General features: G+C 43.9%; 1 protein-coding gene across 1 annotated transcript in view; it reads right to left on the bottom strand.

Annotated features, from left to right (window-relative positions):
• Positions 1–7814: 7814 nt before the first annotated feature.
• The window catches only part of LOC139335325 (protein Wnt-2b-A), a 15186-nt gene continuing 380 nt past the window's right edge, over positions 7815–22620 (bottom strand). Inside the window, exons 2-7 of the mRNA XM_070968881.1 lie at positions 19585–19701; positions 17923–18124; positions 14927–15147; positions 11943–12220; positions 10808–11072; positions 7815–8870 (exon numbers count right to left, since the gene is read on the bottom strand). Of these exons, the coding sequence (XP_070824982.1) occupies positions 8641–8870; positions 10808–11072; positions 11943–12220; positions 14927–15147; positions 17923–18095 (1167 nt within the window). The 5' untranslated portion in view covers positions 18096–18124; positions 19585–19701 and the 3' untranslated portion in view covers positions 7815–8640. The remainder of the gene's footprint in view (positions 8871–10807; positions 11073–11942; positions 12221–14926; positions 15148–17922; positions 18125–19584; positions 19702–22620) is intronic.

The following is a 22620-nucleotide window of genomic DNA, read 5'->3' as shown; positions in this document are numbered from 1 at the left end:
TTCAAACACTTGATAGAGATGGAGCTCCAAGCCAATAATGGAGACGTCAGCATCGTTATGGTACTGTGATTAGAGAGAACAATTTCATGCTGTCCATGTTATGCATGTGTACACACAGACATGTCAGCATGCGTGAATGCGAGGCTTTTGACTGTGTACATTTTTGACAGTCATCAGTTCTGGGTAGCCAGGATGAAAAACGTTCTCCAGGTGTCTTGTATCAGTTTCAACATCTTCCCACCCTGCTACACCTTTTATATCAAGGTATTTGTCATCAAACACCTTTAAAAGTTTAATTTTCTTATACAGTGTGTATGTGCATGACATAGCTGGTCAGCCAAAAAATTCAAAATTTCTTTTTTCCTGCTGGGTTTTCATGAGACCATGCAAAATATAAGTGATTTATGCTCTTACACCCTCTGTGTGGGTGCATGTAACTGATGTAAATGGATGTTTTCATGTATATTGTGCATGTGTGTGGACATCCTTTCATATGTTCATATGGTGGGTTGTATTAGAATAATAATGATGATAATAATAATATTAGTAATAATAACTTTATTTGTATAGTACCTTCCATTCAGGAATTGCAGCTTTACAAGAAAGAAACCATGTGCACCAAGTGGGTGCTTTCCATAAAGAAGACAGAATGGACATAAAACAGATAAAAATGAATGTAAAATAGGATGGAATAAAGACAATGCATAAAACCAAACAAAGGTAAAAAAATAGAGTGGAATAAGGCAAATCACAGCATAAAATGATGGGCTGGTTAAAATAGATTACATAGGGTGCATAAAATCAAGTAAAGTACAGCATTTTAAAAGAAGTGAAGTGCGAGACAAAGCACAAAAGTTTCAGACCTATATCAGGAAGTCATAGCTAGTGAAAGGCTAAAGTGAAGGGAAATGTTTTTAGCCTTCTTTTGAAAATATTCAGTGAGCTGCTTCCCTGATATCTGTAGGTTGTGTGTTCCAGAGCTTTGAGGCTTCATGGATAAAGGCTGAATCCCCAATCTTCTTTCTGCTGTTGCTGGAAACCTCCAGCTGACCATCAGCAGGTGATCACAGTGTTCTTGAAGGCAAATAATAAATGAGGGAGTTAGTGCTGTAGCTTGGTCCTCGTCCATTAAGGGCTTTGTGTACGAGGAGGAGGACCTTAAAATCAATGAATGTTACTGAATGTTACAGGAAGCCAATGCAGAGCTGCGGAAACTGGACTGATGTGCTCTCTCCTCTTGGTTCTGGTTAATAGCTGAGCTGCAGAGTTTTGAATTCTCAAAAGTTGAAGTCTCTCAGTGTAGCCTGTAAATAGTGCGATACGGTAATTAAATTGGCGTGAAATAAAGGCATGCATCAGTTTTCAGCATGGTGGTACAGTGATGTTGGTGTTGCTGCCTGCCCTCAGTTTTCCAGTCTGAGGTGAATCAAAACACTGTCAGTAGATGGCTTTGGTTACAGGAGGAGGATGTGGACACGGCATGGTATTGCCAAAACAAGGTGTGTTCTGTGCAAGCCTATAATTAAAATACCACAGTTCCTTTTGGCATTAAGACACCAGTGTGATGTGGCTGCTTCCCTTCTCTCCTGAGCTTTTGTTTGTAATTAGGTGGATGGGTAGCACTGTGTTGTCTCACATGTGACAGTATGTGACATTTGTTACATCCATTTCTTTCTGAGTGTGTCATTATTATTTTGGCATTTCTATCCCATTGGAGTTTCTTTATTTACACAACATTCAGTAGTATTTCCTATGAAAAACCTGATTATACAATGATGATGATGCACTTATATGTTGCATTTCTTTAAATTTGCAGTGGCCATTTGAATTTGACCTCAAATTTCAAAGTGAAAGGTCAAATCTGTGCTAACAAAGTGCAGATATATTGATAGCAACTGTAAAATCTCTCATCTATTGGCGTGGGAATAGAATAAAGTCCTAGATGTATGAGATCAGGCTCCAGACTTGGGTCCTGTAGCATTAGCATTGAAGCTGGGTTAAGCCAGTGTGAAAGCTCTATTATGCTCGATTGAATTATCTCCTTACAGCGAACGGGAGGCAGGAGCATAAATAACTCTGAAAGGGGAGAAATACAGATGAAGTTCCCTCTTTTGTTTTTGCAACACCAGCACTTGATTGTAAAGCTGAAATGATATTGTTCCTGCGGCAGCTCTGTGTAAATGTTTTGTGTGCAGTATTCCTCCATTTCATGTCGAGCGCTTGCTCTGTTTACCATTGTTTACTGGGTGACTGAGGCTACTGTACTGTGTCCTTGCTCTCGATCAGCTGTCTCAGTGCTGGTGGAAGGTGAAGCCAAATCGTGGGTAGTGTGGAGGCTTGCTGCTGTTGCAACGGACTGCAGGCATCACTACACTGATTAGGAACAAGACACATATTAAGATAAATATAATCCCAAATTTCTATAATTCTGTATCTGGGCCGTTCAAGGTGCCAACAAGAATATACAGTATATTCTGGGAGGATGAGCAGGAAAATGAAAATTGGAGAAAGCTGCACCTCACAACATAAACAAGACAGTCTGCTACATTCCACATGGAGAGTATTTGTTTGTGTGGTGTGAGTTTAGGATTCCTTGTACAAGCAAATTTATGTGTATCTTCAGAGGTTTGTGTTTTTGTAGGTGAGGAGTCTTGGAGACTGCGAGTGGGACGTTGGCTCCAGTGATGTGGTAAACACATCTACTCCACTCTTAGCAACAATAAACACACAGTTGTGAACATGTTTGAGTGCAGGTAGATAATTTAGTGGATGCTTTCACCTTTCATCCTTTTGCCACTGAAGTGGCCATGGCCTTATGCTATTTTTTGCTCAGTGTTTAGACCCTTTAAAGTTGCATAGAGTACACAGATTTTTACACAGAGGTTTGAGGAGACAACCCTTTGCTGCAGTATGTGCTGATTAAAAGTGACAGGGATGAGCTGAGTTTTGGTTTGATTGTGTGTGCACGCTGGGATAGCTTAGTGTTATCTGTCAATGTCACTCAGGTAGCCACGGTATCACTGTTAGTGTCAGCATCAGTGTGTGTCAGCTGGTATCCCTCACTGGTATCTACGCCTGTGAGGCCTACACAATTTGACCCTGACCCTGTATCTCTCCTGTTTCCCACACCTCTGTCTCTCGTTGTCTGTGTGTGTCAGTGTGTATTGTCAGCCCAAACCCCCAGATTCACTGGTATGTTGGTGGAATTTCGACTATTTTTCCAGGTCACTGTTGTTTGTGCCTTGCGAGGTGTGTCTGTAAATTCCCACACAGGGAGGGAGATAAACACACTCACACTGCCACACGTATATACAAACCTCGTTACATGGCAGTCCGACACCTTGTACGGTGAGGAATTCATTGTGACAAACTGTCTAAGGGCTCAACTCAGGTTCAGCAACAACACTCTTTGTCCTTTAACCCTCACAGTGGCTGTCTGTGGATATTCTGCTGTACTGGAGTTAAATTACAGATAAATTAGGGTTGACAAATTGGTGCTTTGTCAGGTCACACCGGCTTTCTACTCACGGAAAATTCATCGAGGTCAACCTGCATGTGGTTATACATGTCAGAAGTTGGAGCAATTTTAGAAGCTCCGGAAATGTTTTACATGCAGCCGTGGCTGAGTGCTGAAATACTGCTCTGCCATTTGAGGGAAATTGTTAGGAAAATTCCTCTTTTATTCTTTGCCAGATCAAAGAATTAACTTGGCACCCAGTTGCCTTTTGGCCCAATATTTTGAGTTACTTGGAAAAGAGAACTGCAGTTGTTATAGGGTACTTATTATATTATTATTATAGTGCTACTTTGATGATGACTTTCCAAATGTGTTGAACCAATATAGGAAATGACAGCAAAGGGGCAGTTCGTGAAGGTTGAGGGACTGGGGGGAAGTGGTTGGGGGTGGACATTTTTTTGCTCTAGGTCTCAGGAGGTAAGTGTGTTGTGTCGTAATCCCTTTTTTCCCTCAACGCAGACGCTGCAATTCATACCCACACTCTCCCTCTCTGTCTCTACACCCCTCGGGTCCTGACAGGTCATGTAAATATTAGTCTGAGCTCCCTAATAAATCTGCACCTCCTACTGCTCCCACAGCCTCCCAACCTGAACCTGTTCCCAACAAAGCGGCACAGCCTAATATCTAATGGCTGACACTCACCCTATTGGATGGAGACAGAGCGAAAGGATGAAAGATAAATGGAGGAGTTGACACTGCAGGCAGTGACTCTGTAGGCCAGATTTTAATCCAGCAGAGCAGGTGTTCTTCTGAATAACTCCAGCTCTTTGCTGGCCAGCCAGAGGAGAGCTTAGTGACATGAACAAGCCGTTAATGTTTAGGAGGTGTCAACAGGCGACAGATCAGTGGTGGTCGTTCATAGTGCTGACGGTTCTCTGTTGATACACCTAAACTTTATGAACCCTGACCTCGCCAAACTCCCCCTCCAAAATGGCTCTGGCCGCGCCTGCCCAGAGGGGTAAAATCATCCCGCTGCACACAGTCACACACACTTGTATGTTCGCATGCACCTTGGGGTCACAAACAGTGAGTGACAGGGTAGAAAGGCTTGCTAACATACTGAGGGTTTTACCAGACAGGTGATAGGTGAGCCGAGGGGGGCACTGAGGGGGTCCTCTCCTAGCCTGCAGGTATGTACATGTGAATATGTGTGCGAAACAGATCACATATCTGACACCCAGACCACCCCAAGGTGAATGTTATTGGGCATTTGTCCTGCTAGATTCCCGACAGACAGAGGGCTGTATCAGAGGCAAGGAGCAGGAGAAAGGTGGAGGGAGGGTGTCAGAGGGAGGTGGCAGGTGGGGCGAGTAATGGTGATGAATTGTGGGGAGCGCGGTTCTTTCTGCTCAGATTAAGATCTGCTGATAAACATGCCTGGCAGGTCTCTAAGTAACCCTAGACATTTCTCTCTTACCTTCATCCATCCATTTGACTCGCTGTCTGACTCACACCTCTTCTACCTCTCAATCGAAGTTGCTGCTAGATGGGAGAGCCAGGTCTCACATGGTCTAGGCGATGGACTGCTGGAATGAAGTTCATCCTCTATTCTCAGGCTTGTTGTTATTTGGCAACCAGAGCTCAGACTGACATGCAGCTTGGACATAAGGTTGATAAATCTACATAACTGTCAGTACCGAGACACAGGGAGGGAGGGAGAGAGAGAGAGAGAGAGAGAGAGAGAGAGAGAGAGAGAGAGAGAGAGAGAGAGAGAGCATAGAACAAGTTTTAAAAAAGGTCACACAGTTGAGAATGACTGAGGTGACGTTGAGTAAATGATTGGGGTCATGTCCACAGTCTGCGTGGTTAATATTCAAGCTTTTGTTTTTTGCAGAGTTTGTGTTGTACAACTGGGAAACCTTTACTTTTACACAGAAAAAGCTGAAAATTCAGCTCAACCACAGTTTGATCTGAACTACTTGTGCCTGTGATTTCCCGCAAAGCTGCTCACTGTGCAGCGGTCCCAGTGAGATTACTTGGTCTTGTTGTGGAATTAAAGGATAATTCTGATTTATTACAACTTGGGTCTTATTTTGCAGCTTTGGCGATGGTTTCTGTTGGTTATGATATCATTGTACCCACCCAGTTAGTTGCTGAGATCCAAAAGCATGGCGACATCGCTCCAACAGGGTAATGAATTTGGAGCAGCAGCATTCAAACAGGTTGTGAACAAGCCAAGAGATTATCTAAAACACTTTATTTGGAGGTAAAACCAAGATAATAATGTAATGTCCCTAATTACATAATAATTCCTTATTGCACAGGAAAACTGTGTACATGCACAACTACCACAACTTCTCAAGGTCAAAAATGAACCACAAAGTCACCCTGTAATGTTTCCAAAGGTTGGGTGATAATTTTACTGTTTGCCTACATTTTGTCTCGATTCCACATAGACTTGGGAGTCTGTTTAAAACTTGTATGATCTGATTTCTTGACCTTCTTGCCCTTATCTGACTTCTTTTTGGTGATCTCACCACTCCCATTCCCAGACCCCAGAGTGACTGCAATGTTATCATAACCAATATTACTGATAGAAAAACCCAAAAAAGAAACATCCAAGTTGTGATAAAGTGGAATTGTCCTTGAAACCTCCTGTGTTGCTTGAAGCCACTTCTGTGCCTTCAGTCGGTACAATCTGCTCGCCCACAGCACTGCCTGCCAGCTGTGAAGACTAATGGTTTGCCTGTGATACTCTGCAACAGGAATGCCCTCAGCCTGGCATCCAGGACACAGATAGATCTGCCACAGGAAGCTGGCACTAGAATAGTCTCAACGACTGGAATTACTTGATAATATTACCCAGAGGGACAATAAAGCTTATCTTACCTAACAATATGTGGCTCCCGTGGCTATTAAAAAAACACGTCTAGGATGTTGAGGGCTCTTTTGGGGCAGAAAAGGTTGGTAGACTGAAAGGTGAATCACGAGTGGCCATATATTACTCCATTAAAAACCGTGATTGTAAAGAAGAGTCACAAGAGAGAGATTGTATTGATTGATGAGACTCTTTTCATCTCAGCTGCTGTATCTGAGTTTTTGTCTGCTTCCTACATTAAGGTATCTCCAGAGCAAATGCCTTGCATTTCCTGTGTAGTGGACTCTTGTGTGTCCAATCAGGCTTGAAAATGGCTGCATCCTGTCCCAGGCCTCGGCAAGGAGAGATGATCTAATCACCAGGACACAGTGACCAACACAGCAGATGCGTTAGAGCTTTACAAAAACGTAGTTGTGTTATAAGACAGTGCAGGTTTGCTGAGTAGAAAGCCTGTGAATTAATGCCGTATCATATGACCTCTCCAAAAAGGCACCCATGCAGTCGTGCTTACACACTGCTTTTGTCTTAAATTTGTGTGCAATATCCTTTTGAATTCACATTATCAGGAGTCTCTGGGCTCTAGTGTAACAGAGACTGAACTGGACAGAGAGGCTGGGGAGCAGGAGGGGGCTGAGGCAGAGAAGATTGCTGGAAAGTATTCCCTTTGATAAGCCGGCCAAGAAGCCTTTGATTAAATGTGGTCCCAGCAGGAGCCCACACTAGGTCCTCTGTGGCACGACCATGTCCAATCACCAGCTATCAACAGCCCCGGGTAATTACAGCCATCTAGTCATTAGCCTGGGACCCACCTGGAATTCCACATAGCGAGGGGTGGGATGAGGCCAGCAGGGGTTGGGGTTTAGGTTGGGCCTTTAATCAAACACTTCCCTCCCCTTGACTGATATAACACAGCCGACCCCAACTCACACTGAATCAGCCTTTGTTACTAACATAGATTGTATTATTACTGCCATGGTGTCTCTCAACTCATGCTGGTGAGGAGCAGCGATTTTGTGTGTGTGTGTGTGTGTGTGTGTGTGTGTGTGTGTGTGTGTGTGTGTGTGTGTGTGTGTGTCTGTGTGTGTAAATGTGATGGCAATAACACTGCAGGTTATGACATCAGTACAACAGAACTTACTCGCTGTCCCGCTCGGTCACACTTATTAGTTCTGCTCTGTCAGCACTATCTAGTCTCTTTCTTGCCTTCACCCTCTATGTTTTTCTGTCTGAACAAAAAACAAAGATTCCAGTGTCATACTAATGCACCATATATTTCATATGAACATCTGTTTAGATAAGGCAGTATACACAATGTTACACAAGCAAGCTGGAGAGCAGAGAAGAGAAATCTGTCTGACGTTGTGGTTATGTGTGACTGAATGACCGTCCAGGCCTCCTTCTTCCTCATCTTCTTCTTCTTCTCGTCAGCGGCAGTTTGTCGTCTTACACACTGAAACCTAGAGTAGTGCCCTTCTCTCTCCTCGTGTCAGCCAATGTAGTGCAGTCTCATCCGCAGATGAGAAATGAAACAACCCTTTACAATTTAAATAAATCACTTTAAACAGCTTTTTTTCTCTTTTTTTTTTTTTTCTTTTTTATCCTTTGTACAGTTGCATTCAAAGTTCCAATGATGCATCCATTCATTTATTCATCTGGTGTCCATCTCCCTGTCCTCCCTTGTAGTCCTCTGCCTGGACTTCTGTTTGGCCACACAGAGCCAAACTTATGCTTAGATGTCCACTTCTCAAAGTGCACTTGTCAAGCTACTTCCCAAAGTCCAACCAAGTATTTGTTTTTGGTAGATAAAAATGTATTTCCTCATAAAAAGAAAGAAAATTATATGAGTATATGATGTTGTTGTAATAATACTGGATATGTTTGAAGGCTCAGTTAATGTAAAAATGTGTCTTTAAAGCGTCATGAAAGCAGCAAACCATTTTTAACCCTGAACCACACGCTAGAAAAAGGCCATCTGGACTGAATCTTTGATAAAAGCCCAATCCACCCGAACCCCAAAGTGTTCACTGGTTTCACCGTTCGTCATCTGATCCCAGCAGTTCAGTCGCAGGGCCATTCACAAACAGGGGCTAATGGGTATTAATTCATATTGATGGGTACTGAATTCTAGTGCTTTCACAGAGACAGGTAGAAAAGCCATGCAATGATGAACCGAGGTGGGGGCAGGGGAGGGCGGAGACGCGGAGCACTTTTCGGACAAGCTTTCCCAGAATGCCATTTTCCACAGGATGTCCTGTAAAGGGGAAAGGGGTGGGGTTGCATTACGGGGGGCGGATGGGGCGTGTCCTCAGGTCTGGTCCAACCATTCAGCTCGTTTGGGGGCTTTGCACGTGTGTATGTCCACAGCTTCCTCACAGTCCTTACACTCCACGGCGCAGCACCATTTGAACTTGCACTCGCACTTTGTGATCTGCTTGACTCTGGTGGTGTCGTAGCCCCGCCCACAGCACATGACCTCACAGCCATCCGTGCCGCGTGATGTCTTATTGCAGACCCGCCCAGCCGTGCCCAGGGAGCCTGCACAAGAGTACAGAAGAGTTCAGCGTTAACTCAAGTTAGATTCTCTTCACTGGTCATTCATGTTTTTCTGCTTTTTACTGCTTTACTTCTTCGAACATGTGGTCATTGTTTATAGTTAAGTATATAGATAAGTTATCTGATGTAATGTAATGTTACCATGGGCTTTAGGAAATTGTGATTTTTCTTTGTTTTTTTTCACATTTTATAGACAGAACAATTAATCGATTAATCAAGAAAACAATTGTTGCCAGTCTTATCGGGGCTCGCTGCTGTTCCATTAGCCTCTGTAACTCAATCCAATCTCCAATTTAGGATGACTTTTATTGGTTTTTGGGAAAAGTGAACACGTTCCTGGGTTACTATCAAGTTCTCAGACAAATGAGGATCTGCAACTTGCGATTAGAATTTGAGCGCTTCATGATTTTAATAAATTTAACCATTAATTTTTGAGCGTTCAAAAGCACTGTAGCTCCCATGCTTATTACATATGATTGTATCCCTCCTGATACCCATCCACACTCTCTTCTATTTTAATCTTTGACACTTTTTAGCTGCAATCTTTGCTGTATGAAAAGCACAGTGGAAAGTGGCGTTCGTTAGAGGCAATTTTTCCAAATTCACGATCACTGTCCAGACAAACACGTTCATGTTGCAGGGCTGGACCTCTAGTAATTTGTTTAATTACAAGTGTCCGTTAGAAGTTTTACCTCATTGTAGCTCTCAGTTTTGGTTCAATATTTGATTTGCAGTAGCATGCTAGTCACTGTTGTTGAGTGTATTGGAGTGTTTTGCAGTCTGGCTATTACCTAATGCAGTGGCATATTGTCTGTATCTTATGTGAATGTCAACTCCACAGACATCACTGCTGGTGTTTCGTGTGAGAAGCTCCCTGTTTGAACTACTACCTATCACAACAAGCTGCCCATAGAACAACAGACCCACACACACAACTATGCAGTGTTGGTAGAGTGGCCTATAGTTACACTGCCTTTCCCAAGCCACTGCTCCCTTTGAAGCCACTCTGTGTGTGTGTGTGTGTGTGTGTGTGTGTGTGTGTGTGTGTGTGTGTGTGTGTGTGTGTGTGTGCGTGTGTGTGTGTGTGTGTGTGTGTGTGTGTGAGGGTTAAATGGACAGTGGAGCGTGACAGACAGACAGGCTCTCACACTCTGAGGCCCACTCTGCCCTCCAGCTACGCTTAGTTCAGACAGACAGAGAGGGAAAGACTGTGACAGACAGAAAGAAGTGATTTTTTTTTTTTTCAAATTAGCTGCTTGTGTCCCTAGGCTGTGGATTCCAATGGGAAGGTGAGAACGAGGGGGAGGATGGATGAAGGGATGAAGAGAGAGGCAGACAAAAGAAGCAAGGACGAGGAAGAAGTGGACAGAGCGTCTGAGTGATGGAGGCATCCATGTCAAATATCATAAAAGTTTGTCCGAAGTGTTTCATCCATCAACAATGAGAAACGGCCGTAATTGATCAGGTGAACTGTGTGAAGGTTGATCAACACTTCCTCTGACCATGTGGTTGTGTGTATGTGTGTATATATATATATATGTGTGTGTGTGTTGACAGAGACTGATAGAGGTCAGGTGGTCACAGAACGACCATGTCCCCAGGGTACAAGGATATTAGCTTCCACAGACATCACACGGGAGGCCTGCTGTGTTATCTGACTACCACTGCACACACACACACACACACACACACACACACACACACACACACACACACACACACACACACACACACACACACACACACACACACACACAACACACTAGTCATGCATGAATATACACACAACATACACATAACACCCCTTAAACATAACACAGTCAGGGCAATCCATCAACATCCATGAGAAACTGCCTCTCTACGTCTTTAAGTCCAGTCCTCCCTCTTCTTCTTCTTCTGCTCTCCATTAGCTGTCTTACCTGCTGATTTGTCTTGTAGGCAGTAATCCGGAGAGTTCTCAAAGTAGACTAGGTCGTTCTTGGTGGCCTTCCTGAAGGCTTTGTTAGCTACAGCGAAGCCCGTCCCATCCTGATTCATTGTCACCTCGATGGCCCCATTGTATTTCCTCCTCAGGTAGTCACCGGTCTTCCTGAAGTCCGACATGGCCATCCAACATGTCCGCAGCGTGCAAGAGCCGCTCACGCCGTGACATTTACACTCCAGCTTCATGAATCGCTTCACTGCCTAATTGCAAAGAGAGAAGTGAGTTAAAATGCAGCACTCAGACAGGAATGTTTCTTAAAAGGTTGGTTTAACCAAATTTCATGGAAGCAGGCGATCAGGCGTTTGTACCTGAGCTACTTTCTACCAAGGAAATACTCCCCCAAAAAACAGTTGCCAGTGGCGTCTCTGGATTTCCCAGAGATATGGGGACACTGTCTCCAGAAGGAGATCTTTTCACAGAATCCAATCAGATTTACCTCTGACACATTAAACCATGAGGCTCTCCAATGCTCAGCCAGTTTCATATTCAAGTTGTGGAACACTGTTGTTAGCCCACTAGCCATGCTAGCTCCCCTAGCTGGTGTTTACAACTGTGCACACACTTTTTCCCTGTCCTGTCTGCTTTTTGCCTCAACACACACATGAAAGTCAATTTTTGTGCCTCTGTTGCTTCACTTGAGTGACAAGTTATTGTTTCAAGGCAGTTGCATTTCACAAATTCGGTTGACAGACTAATGTTTCTACACAGACACTTTGAAGCTGAAGAGAAGATTGAACATTTAATCTTTTCCCACATTCGAATCATAGTTTGAATTTCACATAAAATGGGCGATCCCTAAAATGCACTTGCAATTGGGAATGCTGCCAGATTTCATCTAGAGGTGATCTGGTTCCAGCAAGTCAATAGGTCACTGAACTCTGCATCCTCTACTAGTCCATCTGCTCCATCAACCTGATTTGCATATATGTTATTACCAGGTGCAAAAGTCCATGACCGTTATCTACATAACGTTGCCAGAAACAAATTGAATGTTAATACCAGGTTTAAATGGGGTCCAAGATGCAGATAAGTCAACACCTGGGCACTGATGCCACTGTAATCACACTTACTGTTCTGCCACAGCGGTTGTTGTGTAGATTCATGAGCGCCCGTGCATCTCGGACAGTCCTCTCTTTGGCATCTATGAAGGCTTTGGCAAACTTTATCCCATAGTTGATATTGTCGCTACAGCCGCCCCAGTCAAACTCTCCCCTCTCATCGCTAGCCCGTCCACGCTTGTGCGGGTCGCAGTTACATGTCTTCAGCTCCCCCTGGCTACAGGCACGAGTGAGTGCATACACCACTCCTGCAGAGGAGATGGCGTAAACAAATGCTGCTTCTCGACTGCCTGGGAAAGAGAGACAGAGAAGGCACAAAACCAAAAAGCAGGTTAGACAGTTACCCATACCATGCATTACAGCAGATTGTCTGAAACCTGAAGATTTAAAACTTTGCAGCCCAAATGTTAACATGCATACACAGATACAGATAATGCCATGACCAGGCCTGGGCGTGAGCCATCAGGCCATGAAGGTGCAGCTGACGGGGGCATATCAGGCCTGATGTGGAGTACAGGACAGCTCTGTTTAAATATTATCATGGAAATAATCCTAGCTGCGGGGCTCTCCTCTGCTCACATAAATTGTTTAAATACAGATACAGTGATACCCCATTAATCAGCACCAGGGTGATGTCATGACAGTATTTTCGACCATTGATGTGCTTTTCTGGTCTCCTTAGTTCCTTAGAATATGACTCATCTATTGTGTGGCCAAAGATACATGGAGAATTAGATATAGTGTTTGGTCACAGTTGCTTTTTGCAGTGCTCGTGGGAATGAGTGCCCCCCCAAAAAAACCATGGCAGCGAGAGGCAGAAGAACTTTGTCAACCTAACAGACATGAGTGGTTTTCAAATATGATGATAATAGCAACTCTACCATGTTTTAAAGAGAAAGGCCTCTTAATGATTTTGCTCACCACGACCACCATCTGGAAGCGATAGTTTGAAACATGAAAAATCATCTCAGAAACTGTTGGCTGCAGTTCTTTTCAGTTTGATGTGGATGTTCATGGTTCCCAGAGCATGAATCCTTATGTTTTTGGAAACTATGCATCCTTTTCATCTCGTGCCACCAGCAAGCCAGTTGTACTTATGCACAAGAAGCATCTATCTGCCTTTTTTTTTTAAATAAAAAACTTATCTTGAATAAATAAATAAAGGTTGCCATGAAATGTAAGCAAATTCACGCTCCCCCGAGGATTAACGCTTTCTAATTTAAACCCTACTTCAGCTTTCTTTTAGCATGACCTTCAGGTTGAAGTGTCTCTGGGTGAATATCTCATTATGTAATAGAGGATAAACAATTTTTTTAGTCCCTGCCTGCAGAGGATGTGTTTCAGCCGCCTTTTCCAGCCATATGGCTCGCACACATCGCCAAGCTTGAAAAAAATGGAGGTTTAATTTTTAGGTCATATTGTCCAAACTTAGCCTCTATTCCAATCAGTACTTATATACTTCATCTGACCAAGGGGTTGGCCATGCTTATATTTCACTTGCACTTCACCTGCGTAACTGTGACTTAAAGTGTCAATGTATCAGTGTCTGAGCGCTTCCAAAACATGGGTGACCACATCGCAGCACTCTGGCTGAAGGCATCCCAGCTCCAGTCTGAAACTGCTTTGCTGCAGGCATGCTGCTTTCGCCAGGCAGACTGTGTAAACAGGATGTTAGACTTTTAATCTTGTTTTATAATAGGTTGGCTCACAGTTGCATGTTAACAAAAGGTGTTTAGGACATTTGTTTCTGGATTTAAAAGACGCGTAAATATATGAGTGAAGCAAAAGGGTGGAGCACTTCAGTATCCGAAAACAAGAGTTCACTCTGCAAACCTATCTGAACCAACCCAGGCCAGAAGAGTTTAACCTGCTTGCTCTGTATTCACTGGAATGTCCCATTCCATCTCTGGGGTGAGGAGAAGGGGGCAGTGGATGTTGTAGAGGGGGTGTATGTGGGGGAGGATGGAGGAGGGCATTGCTGGTCATCATTCAAACCTGCACTGTTTGTCTGACAGTGAGAATATCTCTCTAAATATTTACATCTACATTACTGTTTATTCCTTTCCACCACACACACTCACACACATCCATGCAGCCTCTATCTCCATATCTGCTACTTTTTTCCATGCATCATTGGCCCCCACACATACTTAGAAAGGCTGGAAGAGGGACAGTATCAAGCCAAGGAGGTCAGTGACATCAGATACTAAGTGTGTTCAGACAAGCATCTTATTTTGTCCAGATACACTACAAAGAAGTGCTGTAAAGGAGCATTCGCTATTGTGCCTTGCTCAAAAAACTCCACATGGACTCTTTCTGCTGGTTGCACTGCATGCAACACACAGGTGCACTTGTCCATGCTCTGCATTCAAAATGCAGCATTTATGATCTATACTGGCTACTGCAGTTTCATTGCTAAATAATGCACAATGGACAACAGCTATCATGCAATGTTTCATGACAGCCTGACTTCAAGACACCAATGTAGCTTTGCTATCAGGCGTTTTTACTCAAGAGCCCCCTGTCCCACTGCAGTTATAAAACCTGTCATAAGGAGGGATTACACATGCACTGGCTACAAAGATAGTTGGACAATATGTATCTTAACATGCATGTGTGTCTGTGTGCATATATGTATGTATAGCCATGAATCTGTTACGAGGCAGAAAAATTTGGCAGGAGTGGAAAAACAAAATGACGACAGTCCTGTGCCTCAGAGCCTCTGTGTTTATTGACGAGGCGTAAGGCATCGCAACAGTCCATTAGCGACTATAAACACGACGCACCAGCATACGTGAGTATGAGAAGGACAGATTTGAGAAAGAACAGAGCGAGGGCAGGAGGACAGATGGGAGAACGGAGAGGTAAAGCAATAAATGTGAAGGAGGGTGAGAATGAGGAGAGTGATAGTAGCAGATGGGGCTCAGTATCTACACTCTGTGGCCACACACTCAGTAATCACACGGCCATACATGTAGACACACACATGGACTTACTCCGTAACAAGACACGTCCGAACACGGTGTGGTCGCGGTCCAGTGTGCTGCAGTTCCAGCGATGATGTCTGAACTGGTGCTGGCACTCTCTGATCCACTCCTTGGTGCCCTCACCGATGGCCTGCATGATGTCTGGGTGGCGCTGGCAGAGTTGCCGCTGCTTGTTCACCAAGCCTGGGATGTTGTCGCAGATAACACGGGCCCCCAGCGCACCAATGTACCTGATAACGCAAAAAACAAGAAACTTCTGGGTGGTTTTGAAGGGGATCGTGACTTGTGTCATTTAGAGGGATTCACATGCAGAATACTGCAGTGATTGATGGCATATTGCAATTAATTAGTGCACATAGGTGCCTTCATATGGTAGGTGTATACACACACTCAAAACTGGTGAGTGCCGAGAAGGAGAGCTGCGGTAACAGTCGTCTGTGAGTCAGAGTTCACTACACTTAACAGTTTAAGGTTTGCAGGACGGGAGGGGAGTGGAAACCATTTACTCCCAACTCCAAATAAATAAGCACTTAACCTCTCCCCACAAGACCTGCGTGTGTATGTGTGTTTAAATGTTTCCCAATGGGATAGCTGAAATCATGTCACAAATCAGAGCACGCAGTCTGGGGCCTCCAATAACCCTGTCAAAGTAAGACCCCGTTTACTCTCTTTACCCCTCTCTGTCTTCTGCCTGTTGGCTCTCATGCTCATCTTACTCACAGTTCTCCTGCATGCTTCTTCCAGGCTTTCCTCTTCCCCGCCCTAATAAAACAGACCCATGTCCTATCAAGATAAACGCTGCATTGAGCTTTCCCGAAATAAACCCTAAATCTACGCGTGTGCCTGCATGAGACCTCTTGCAGCTCGGTGGCTGTGGGGCTTTTGGCGGGTCAGCGAGGGGAGGTCAGGGAGCGTGTAGCTGTGTGGTCGTGTTTTACGAGGCCGTGCGAGAGGATGGAGACTGGAGGCTCTCTACTCCCCAGAGTGGGATTAGAGAGGAGGAATAAGAACAGAGTGCTCATCAAAGGAAAGAGTCAGAGTGGCAATTCACACTTCATTTTCTCCCTCTTTCTCTCTGAGAGTCAGGAGGACTTGTGGATTTAACAGGATAATAAATCATCATCCACAGGTCTCAAACAACATGCTGTAAAGCCCTGCAACTCTAATTCGAATCACAGAAGAAAGTGGGAGACAAACAGGGAAGGTTTCAATTGACTTCTGTGACGCAGCCACAACTCTTCAGTTAGACTGGCCTCTTGTTGCACTGCCATCTTCACAAGGCTGTTTTGATCATACAAGAAACACTTACTAACAATCCGAACAGCGTTATAAGTGAGAAGTCAGTTCACTTTAATCTGGGGATTTCCTGACAAATTTACTAAAGATGCAGCAATAAATGATTTAATGCTCATCAGAATCAGCTTTCTTCTATGCAATGAAAATAAAACACAACAAACATAAGTCAGTTACTTGGACACTGTGGCTATTCTTCATATTTCATAAGAAAAATTATCACAATGGCAAAATGTATGCATTGCCATGTATTTGTATTATAATAGCATGCTTTTGTCACATTTCTCAAAAGGCTGGGACATCCAACAATCATTTTGCAATCCTCTGGGGTGTTAAAGCCTCAGATCTGTCCACATCACCACTTAATGTCCCCACAGAAACGTGATAAACAGTTACATACTATATCTCCTGCTCTAAATTCCCCTCAAAGCCAATAATGCCCAGCTAAAGCCTCTACACACACTCTTCCCACTACTCCCTGTAACTGCTTTTAATCTACACAAACTATTAGGCATTCCATCACCCCCATACCCGCCCACACACAGACACTTCTCCTATAAACACACTCACACACATGGACATTTTCACGTATGTTATTGCGCAGGCAATGAGATATTTTTTCACCCCTCACCTATGCTCTAGATGGCTGGTTTTGGGGTATTTTAGTGAATTCATCTCTCTCTCTCTCTCTCTCTCTCTCTCTCTCTCTCTCTCTCTCTCTCTCTCTCTCTCTCTCTCTCTCTCTCTCTCTCTGTGTGTGTGTGTGTGTGTGTGTGTGTGTGTGTGTGTGTGTGTGTGTGTGTGTGGTACCTGGTGAATTAATGACTGCTCTGCCTTGTCGAATACAGGCTCCAGCTGAGCCGAACACGCGCTCAGCCAACAGCCTCGACATAAATTACATTTATCGCTCTATTATTATTGCTCAATATGGCAGGCCAACAAACTGACACGAAGAAAACGCGTTTTAGAAACACAATCCTAAAGAAGCTTGAATCTAGTTCACCAACTCGTAACTTGGGTCATTTTCATTGTTAATGCTCCATCATTTTTCTCACACTTTTTTTTCAGGAGCAAATCATTTTGACTGAAATGAAATGATGACAGAAAAACATATTTAGAGTTTTTCTTTGCCGACATTTCCACATAAAAATGACGAGGCAACTCATTCGCGACAAGTAATAGCCTGTGAAACGCTTTCTAATAAACCCCCAGTGCGTTAAGATTATTTGCCGCAAAATACACAAATAAGAACAAAAATGACGACGCTGAAAATGTTGCAGGCAACAGCAGCAGCGAGCGCGCGATAATAAATGAAACCTTCAAGCCTCATAATGGCCTTGTCTGTCTGCTATTGGAAAATCGCTGCTCCGCATTAATTGGAACGGGTTTTGCTTTTGCTTTTGGAAAAGGGGGTTATTAAAATAGTAATCATAAGTTAAATTCGTTGGCAGTTCAAATCCCTGAATTTTCTAAGGAAAGATCCAAAGGTGGGCAGAAGTCCCAGCTCCGTTTCAAATGATTAAATGTTCAAATCGTGAGGCATTTCCTTGCCCTTATGCGACAAGACTCTTGATTTAATTTAGTTAATAATAATAAAATAATAATAGTAAGAATAATTGTGTCTTCTTAAAGGTATTACACAAATCCAGCTCCATCAGTCTTACTGGCAGGCAGGTAAGCATGTAGGTGTGATGGATGCAAACAGTACTTACCACCATGAAGAGTCCGCCCGAGGCGTCACCAGCAGCAGCAGCAACAGACACGCACAGTAAATCCTCGAGCTGGCACCGGGGTTTTGGCACCGGGATGAGAGTCTGGCTGCCGGCGAACCACAGCTCCGAATCCGGGATGTCCGGAGGCTCAGAATCCTGTTTAAACCCAGCATGGCTCTGCGCTTTTTTTAACCACCAAAAGCTTCCCCCGAAAAAAATAGAAATAAAAAAAAAAAATCAGAAGAAAATGCCCAACTTTAACAGACAAAGTTTGATGTGAAGTAGGTTAAGGAACCATTCAATAGGTAGGCCTCGTTATCCAGTGTGTGGCTCCATATTAATAGCGCGACTGTCAGGAGTGTGAAGAGCGCGTTTTCGGTGCCATGTGCGCACCAGACTCTCCACTGAGCACTTCCTGGCTGCCTACAGGAGGTTTACCTGACGAGACGAGCAACAAGTGTCGGCTATTTCACCTCTGCAGTCAGATCCCCAAACACCTAGCCTATCCTTGGTTTTTTTTTTTTGCTTAGTTCAGAGGCAGAAATAGGATCCGTATCACAGCTGGGGTGGAAAGGTTGGCAGATGCGTTGCAGTTCTGTCTGCTGTGTTTCTCTGTACTGGGTCAGATGCGCGCACCGGACCTCTCCTTTATCAGTGCGCTGTGGACAGAGTCAGAGCTGAGAGAGAGAGTGGGTGGGGGGGAGGTGAGGGAGGGCTCGCTGCTGACAGCTCCTCTCGCCCATTGGGCAGATGCAGGGGTTACGGAGTTTGACAAGGAAGGAGATATTAAAGAGGGATGGATGGAGAGGCGTGCGTGCGTGCGTGCGTGCGTGCGTGCGTGTGTGTGTGTGTGTGTGTGTGTGCTGGTGCTGGGGTGAAGGGTGATGATGCTGTCCTAATGTGTGGAGTTCATCTTAACCACAGACATGAATTATTATAATAACTGATGGCGCCTTCATTTTACAACCCCGTAAAACCGGATAATTAAATCACAGGAAAAATGTGGTTTTTCATATTATAAAGGAATTTTTTTTTTTGACAAAGGGTTTTTCCATTCAACGTAAAATGTTGCAAAATGCAATAATTTAGACGTAGAAGTGTAATGAGAAAGCAAATGCATGCACCAATATGTTGGAAATGAAATTGTCAGTTTTCAAATATTATTTTATCTCATATCAATTGTTATTGTCAATTATTAATAATTAGAATCAACACTGTCATATTCGCTGGATATGTGTACGATTGTACGGTGGACAACAATACATTTTCTGGCTAAATCTGGCACGCTTAGTTCATATTGATAATTAATGTATGATGTCCCTGATAAAGATAGAAATAGAAATAACATATGTGACATGAAGTTATTATAATTAACAAATACTTTTTTGAATATTTGTCATGCCTGCAGCCACGCACCACCCAAAGCACAGGCGAAATGAAAGTCAGAGAAAAGAGCAGGGAATGTGGGACTGGGAGAACAGAGCCAAAATCGTCCAGTGGAACAGTACTATGGCTTAAATATGAACCACATGTGTAAGAGAGCGAGTGCTGAGACAGCGCTTGAATAAAGCATGCACACACACACACACACACACACACACACACACACACACACACACACACACACACTGAACATTGTCCCTGAAGAGCAACCATCCTTACCTTTCTTCCCACGCATGTGTGTGTGTGTGTGTGCGTCTTCAGGTTGTCTTCAGGCTTGGCAGTGCGCTGCCATCCATCATCAAATCTCTGATAGCTCTCTTTGTCCTCAAATGGCTCCTGACAGATTAAAACCTACTTTTAAGTATCCAAAGACCTTTCAGAAACTTGAAGATGACTGCTTGACTTCATTACGGACACCATTTCACACTGTTTTCATCAGTGTGAACTTGAACTTCTCCGGGGAGTTTGCGATATTGGATTAAGAATACCACAGTTGATTCAGCTGACCCAGTAATACTAACAAACAAGTTAAACAAATCAGGAAAATCCCTATCGGAATTGAAACTATTAGAATTAGCTATAGCTGTCGCAAACTGCTATTTCATCAAAAGCTTGAGAAAACAGCTCTAGTGTTTATGCCAAAGCTGCTGTTAAAGCTAAGCTCCTTTTAGAGACATTTGTATTTCTGCTTAGACTGCTGTCAGAATGACACACACACACACACACACACACACACACACACACACACACACACACACACACACACACACACACACACACACACACACACTTTTAAACGTTTTCAGAGACAGGCACAAAGACTAGAGTGGGTACAGGTTTGCGAAAGGCCGCGAGGTGAGGCGGAGAAGCTAAGCTCATGGTGAATATTTGTGCGCTCCAGCTTAGCTCACAATTTTCTGCTAAATCAAAAGGAATTAGGGAAGCACAAACACGGCTGAGTTATGCTCTCTCTCTTGGGGCTGGAGTTGGAACAGACTTTCTCTCTCTCGGTCTCTCTCCCAGCCTGTGAACTTGACCCCAGCTTTCTCCTCATAAACAATAACAGAGTCAAGCGCCTTCTTGTCAGTTGGAGGAAAAGTTTGCCCTGATGTACGAGGTCCAATCTGGCAGCCATCTCCTCAGAGGAAAAGTACTGATGGGGGTTAAATGCTGCACTGGGGTGAAGGAGGGATAAAGGTGAGATTTACAGAGGCAGAGGTTTTGGATTAATCCAATTGATTTCTGTGTTGATACAATATAATCACTCAGGATTATTTCTGAAAGGAAAGTTGCAGGGAGAGAGGGGGATGGGCTGAATGAGCCAAGGGCAAGCCAGAGGCATGCACTGAAGGTGGAAGAGTTGGACTAATGGCCCAGTAATGTGTCCCCTGTGGGGATTATGCTGTGGGCAGTCACCAGTCAGGCAGTCCTAGGATGAGCTCAGCGTGTATTCCCATCGCCTGGCAGGCTGGAGCGGGGAGGACAGCCTGTCGTCAGACCTGGCCAAGTTCCCATACTGATGGGACACACAGGGGCAAACTCAACACTGGGCAGGTCTGAGGCAGTCTGAACAAGTGACAAGTGAAAGAAGGACTACAGGGAGACCAACTGAAGAAAGTTAGGGAACTTCCTAAGGATAGAGGGAGTGGTACGCTGCCCAGACTGCAAAGCTACTTGAGGCAAATTTGTGATTTGTGATATTGGGCTATCTAAAAGTTGACTTGACTAACATCTTATAGTAAGAACAATCGCTCCAGCCTAAACAGCAAACTCATTTGTCATTGCCTTATAAAATGACTCATAGGAACATTTCTGATCTTTCACCAATCAGCAGGACAACATTGTTTTTTTTTTTCGGATCTTGCAGTAAAATGATTCATGATTCCAGCGAACATTCCTGGTTGATTACTTTGTAACGGGAATGTGAAGTTTCTGCTGTTCAGGATCGTGAAGAAAAGATAGAATAGTCGCAAAAAGTAGTAGTGCTAAAATCTTTTCTTAGTATTAAAAACTGTATTGACATCTGGTAAGCCTTTAAACGCATTGATCTGTAACTCAAACTGGACTACATGCGTTGTATTTCAGATCTGACCAGAGCCTTAAACAACAAGTCCCCACCAATGCAGCCCTCTGTGCAGCTCGCCCAGTTAAAACTACCTATCTAAGGTTAGATATTGATTGGTTGACTGAGAACAGCATCCTCCATTGTAAAAGTTGGCCATCCACCTTGACATCATCCAAAGAGGTTTTGCAGCATGATCACAATGACACATTACTTCTTTGTTTCTCAGAGACAACTGCCATAACTCACATGGAGCGTGTCAGTTTGTGACCACGTTGGTTCTATGAGCTGGCTCCTGTCTGAAAGCTGATTTCAGACAGAATAATACAATTCAAAGGGCGATAATTCCCATCACCTCACGTGGCTGCAAGAGGTCACACGTGAGGAAAACACAGGTCGTTTGAACACATTGCCAATGCTGTCATTTCTCTGACAAGGACAGCTTCCATTATAAGTGCTTCATTCAAATTCTAAGGATGACTTACTGTAGATGGATTTGATACTGTCATAACTTCTGCATGTTAAGTAGTCGTGAGGATAAAAGGACCAGGCCTGAGTGGCTGTTTAGATAATAATCAGCCGAAAATCCAGTAGCATTATCTATAAAGCTAATGAAAGGTCAGAACACAACACAGGCCCTAAAAATACACTGTCCTCAAGGGACGGACGAGCCACAATGTGCACGTGCATGTGTGTGCGCACATACAAGCCAGAGAATGAGATCTGTGATAATTTATTATCCTGTAAATTTAGATCTGCCGACAGAGATGAACTGCCTTGAACAAACACAGCGGCGCTGGAACTCCAGAAGCTTCTGAAACGTCTGGCTGGCTCTCAGAGAAGGTGTCGGGGCCTGTTGCCGACCACTTTCCCCTGATGCAAAGGCAGTGACGCAGCACACGTACATTGAGAGAAGGTTTGTGCTTGAGCAGGTGCAAAAAATGCTCACACACACACACATACATACATCCATAGCTGCTGCCACAGTATGTACTCTTAGGTTACGTCATGGTTGGCCTCTACAGAGCCGAGCTCTGTACACCCTTTCTTTCTTTATTCCCAGGATAGCCTGTCATTAATAGATTTTATAGCTCCTGTGAACAAACTAAGTGTTGTCGATGTGATGGTGATAACTCTATAATAGCATGTTTACTAGGACTGGAGGATGCCGTCATGCCGGACAAATTTGGAGC

The sequence above is a fragment of the Chaetodon trifascialis genome, chromosome 8, assembly GCF_039877785.1.
Source record: "Chaetodon trifascialis isolate fChaTrf1 chromosome 8, fChaTrf1.hap1, whole genome shotgun sequence".
In the NCBI taxonomy this organism is placed as follows: Eukaryota; Metazoa; Chordata; class Actinopteri; order Chaetodontiformes; family Chaetodontidae; genus Chaetodon; species Chaetodon trifascialis.
This window is presented reverse-complemented; position numbering and strand designations above follow the sequence as displayed.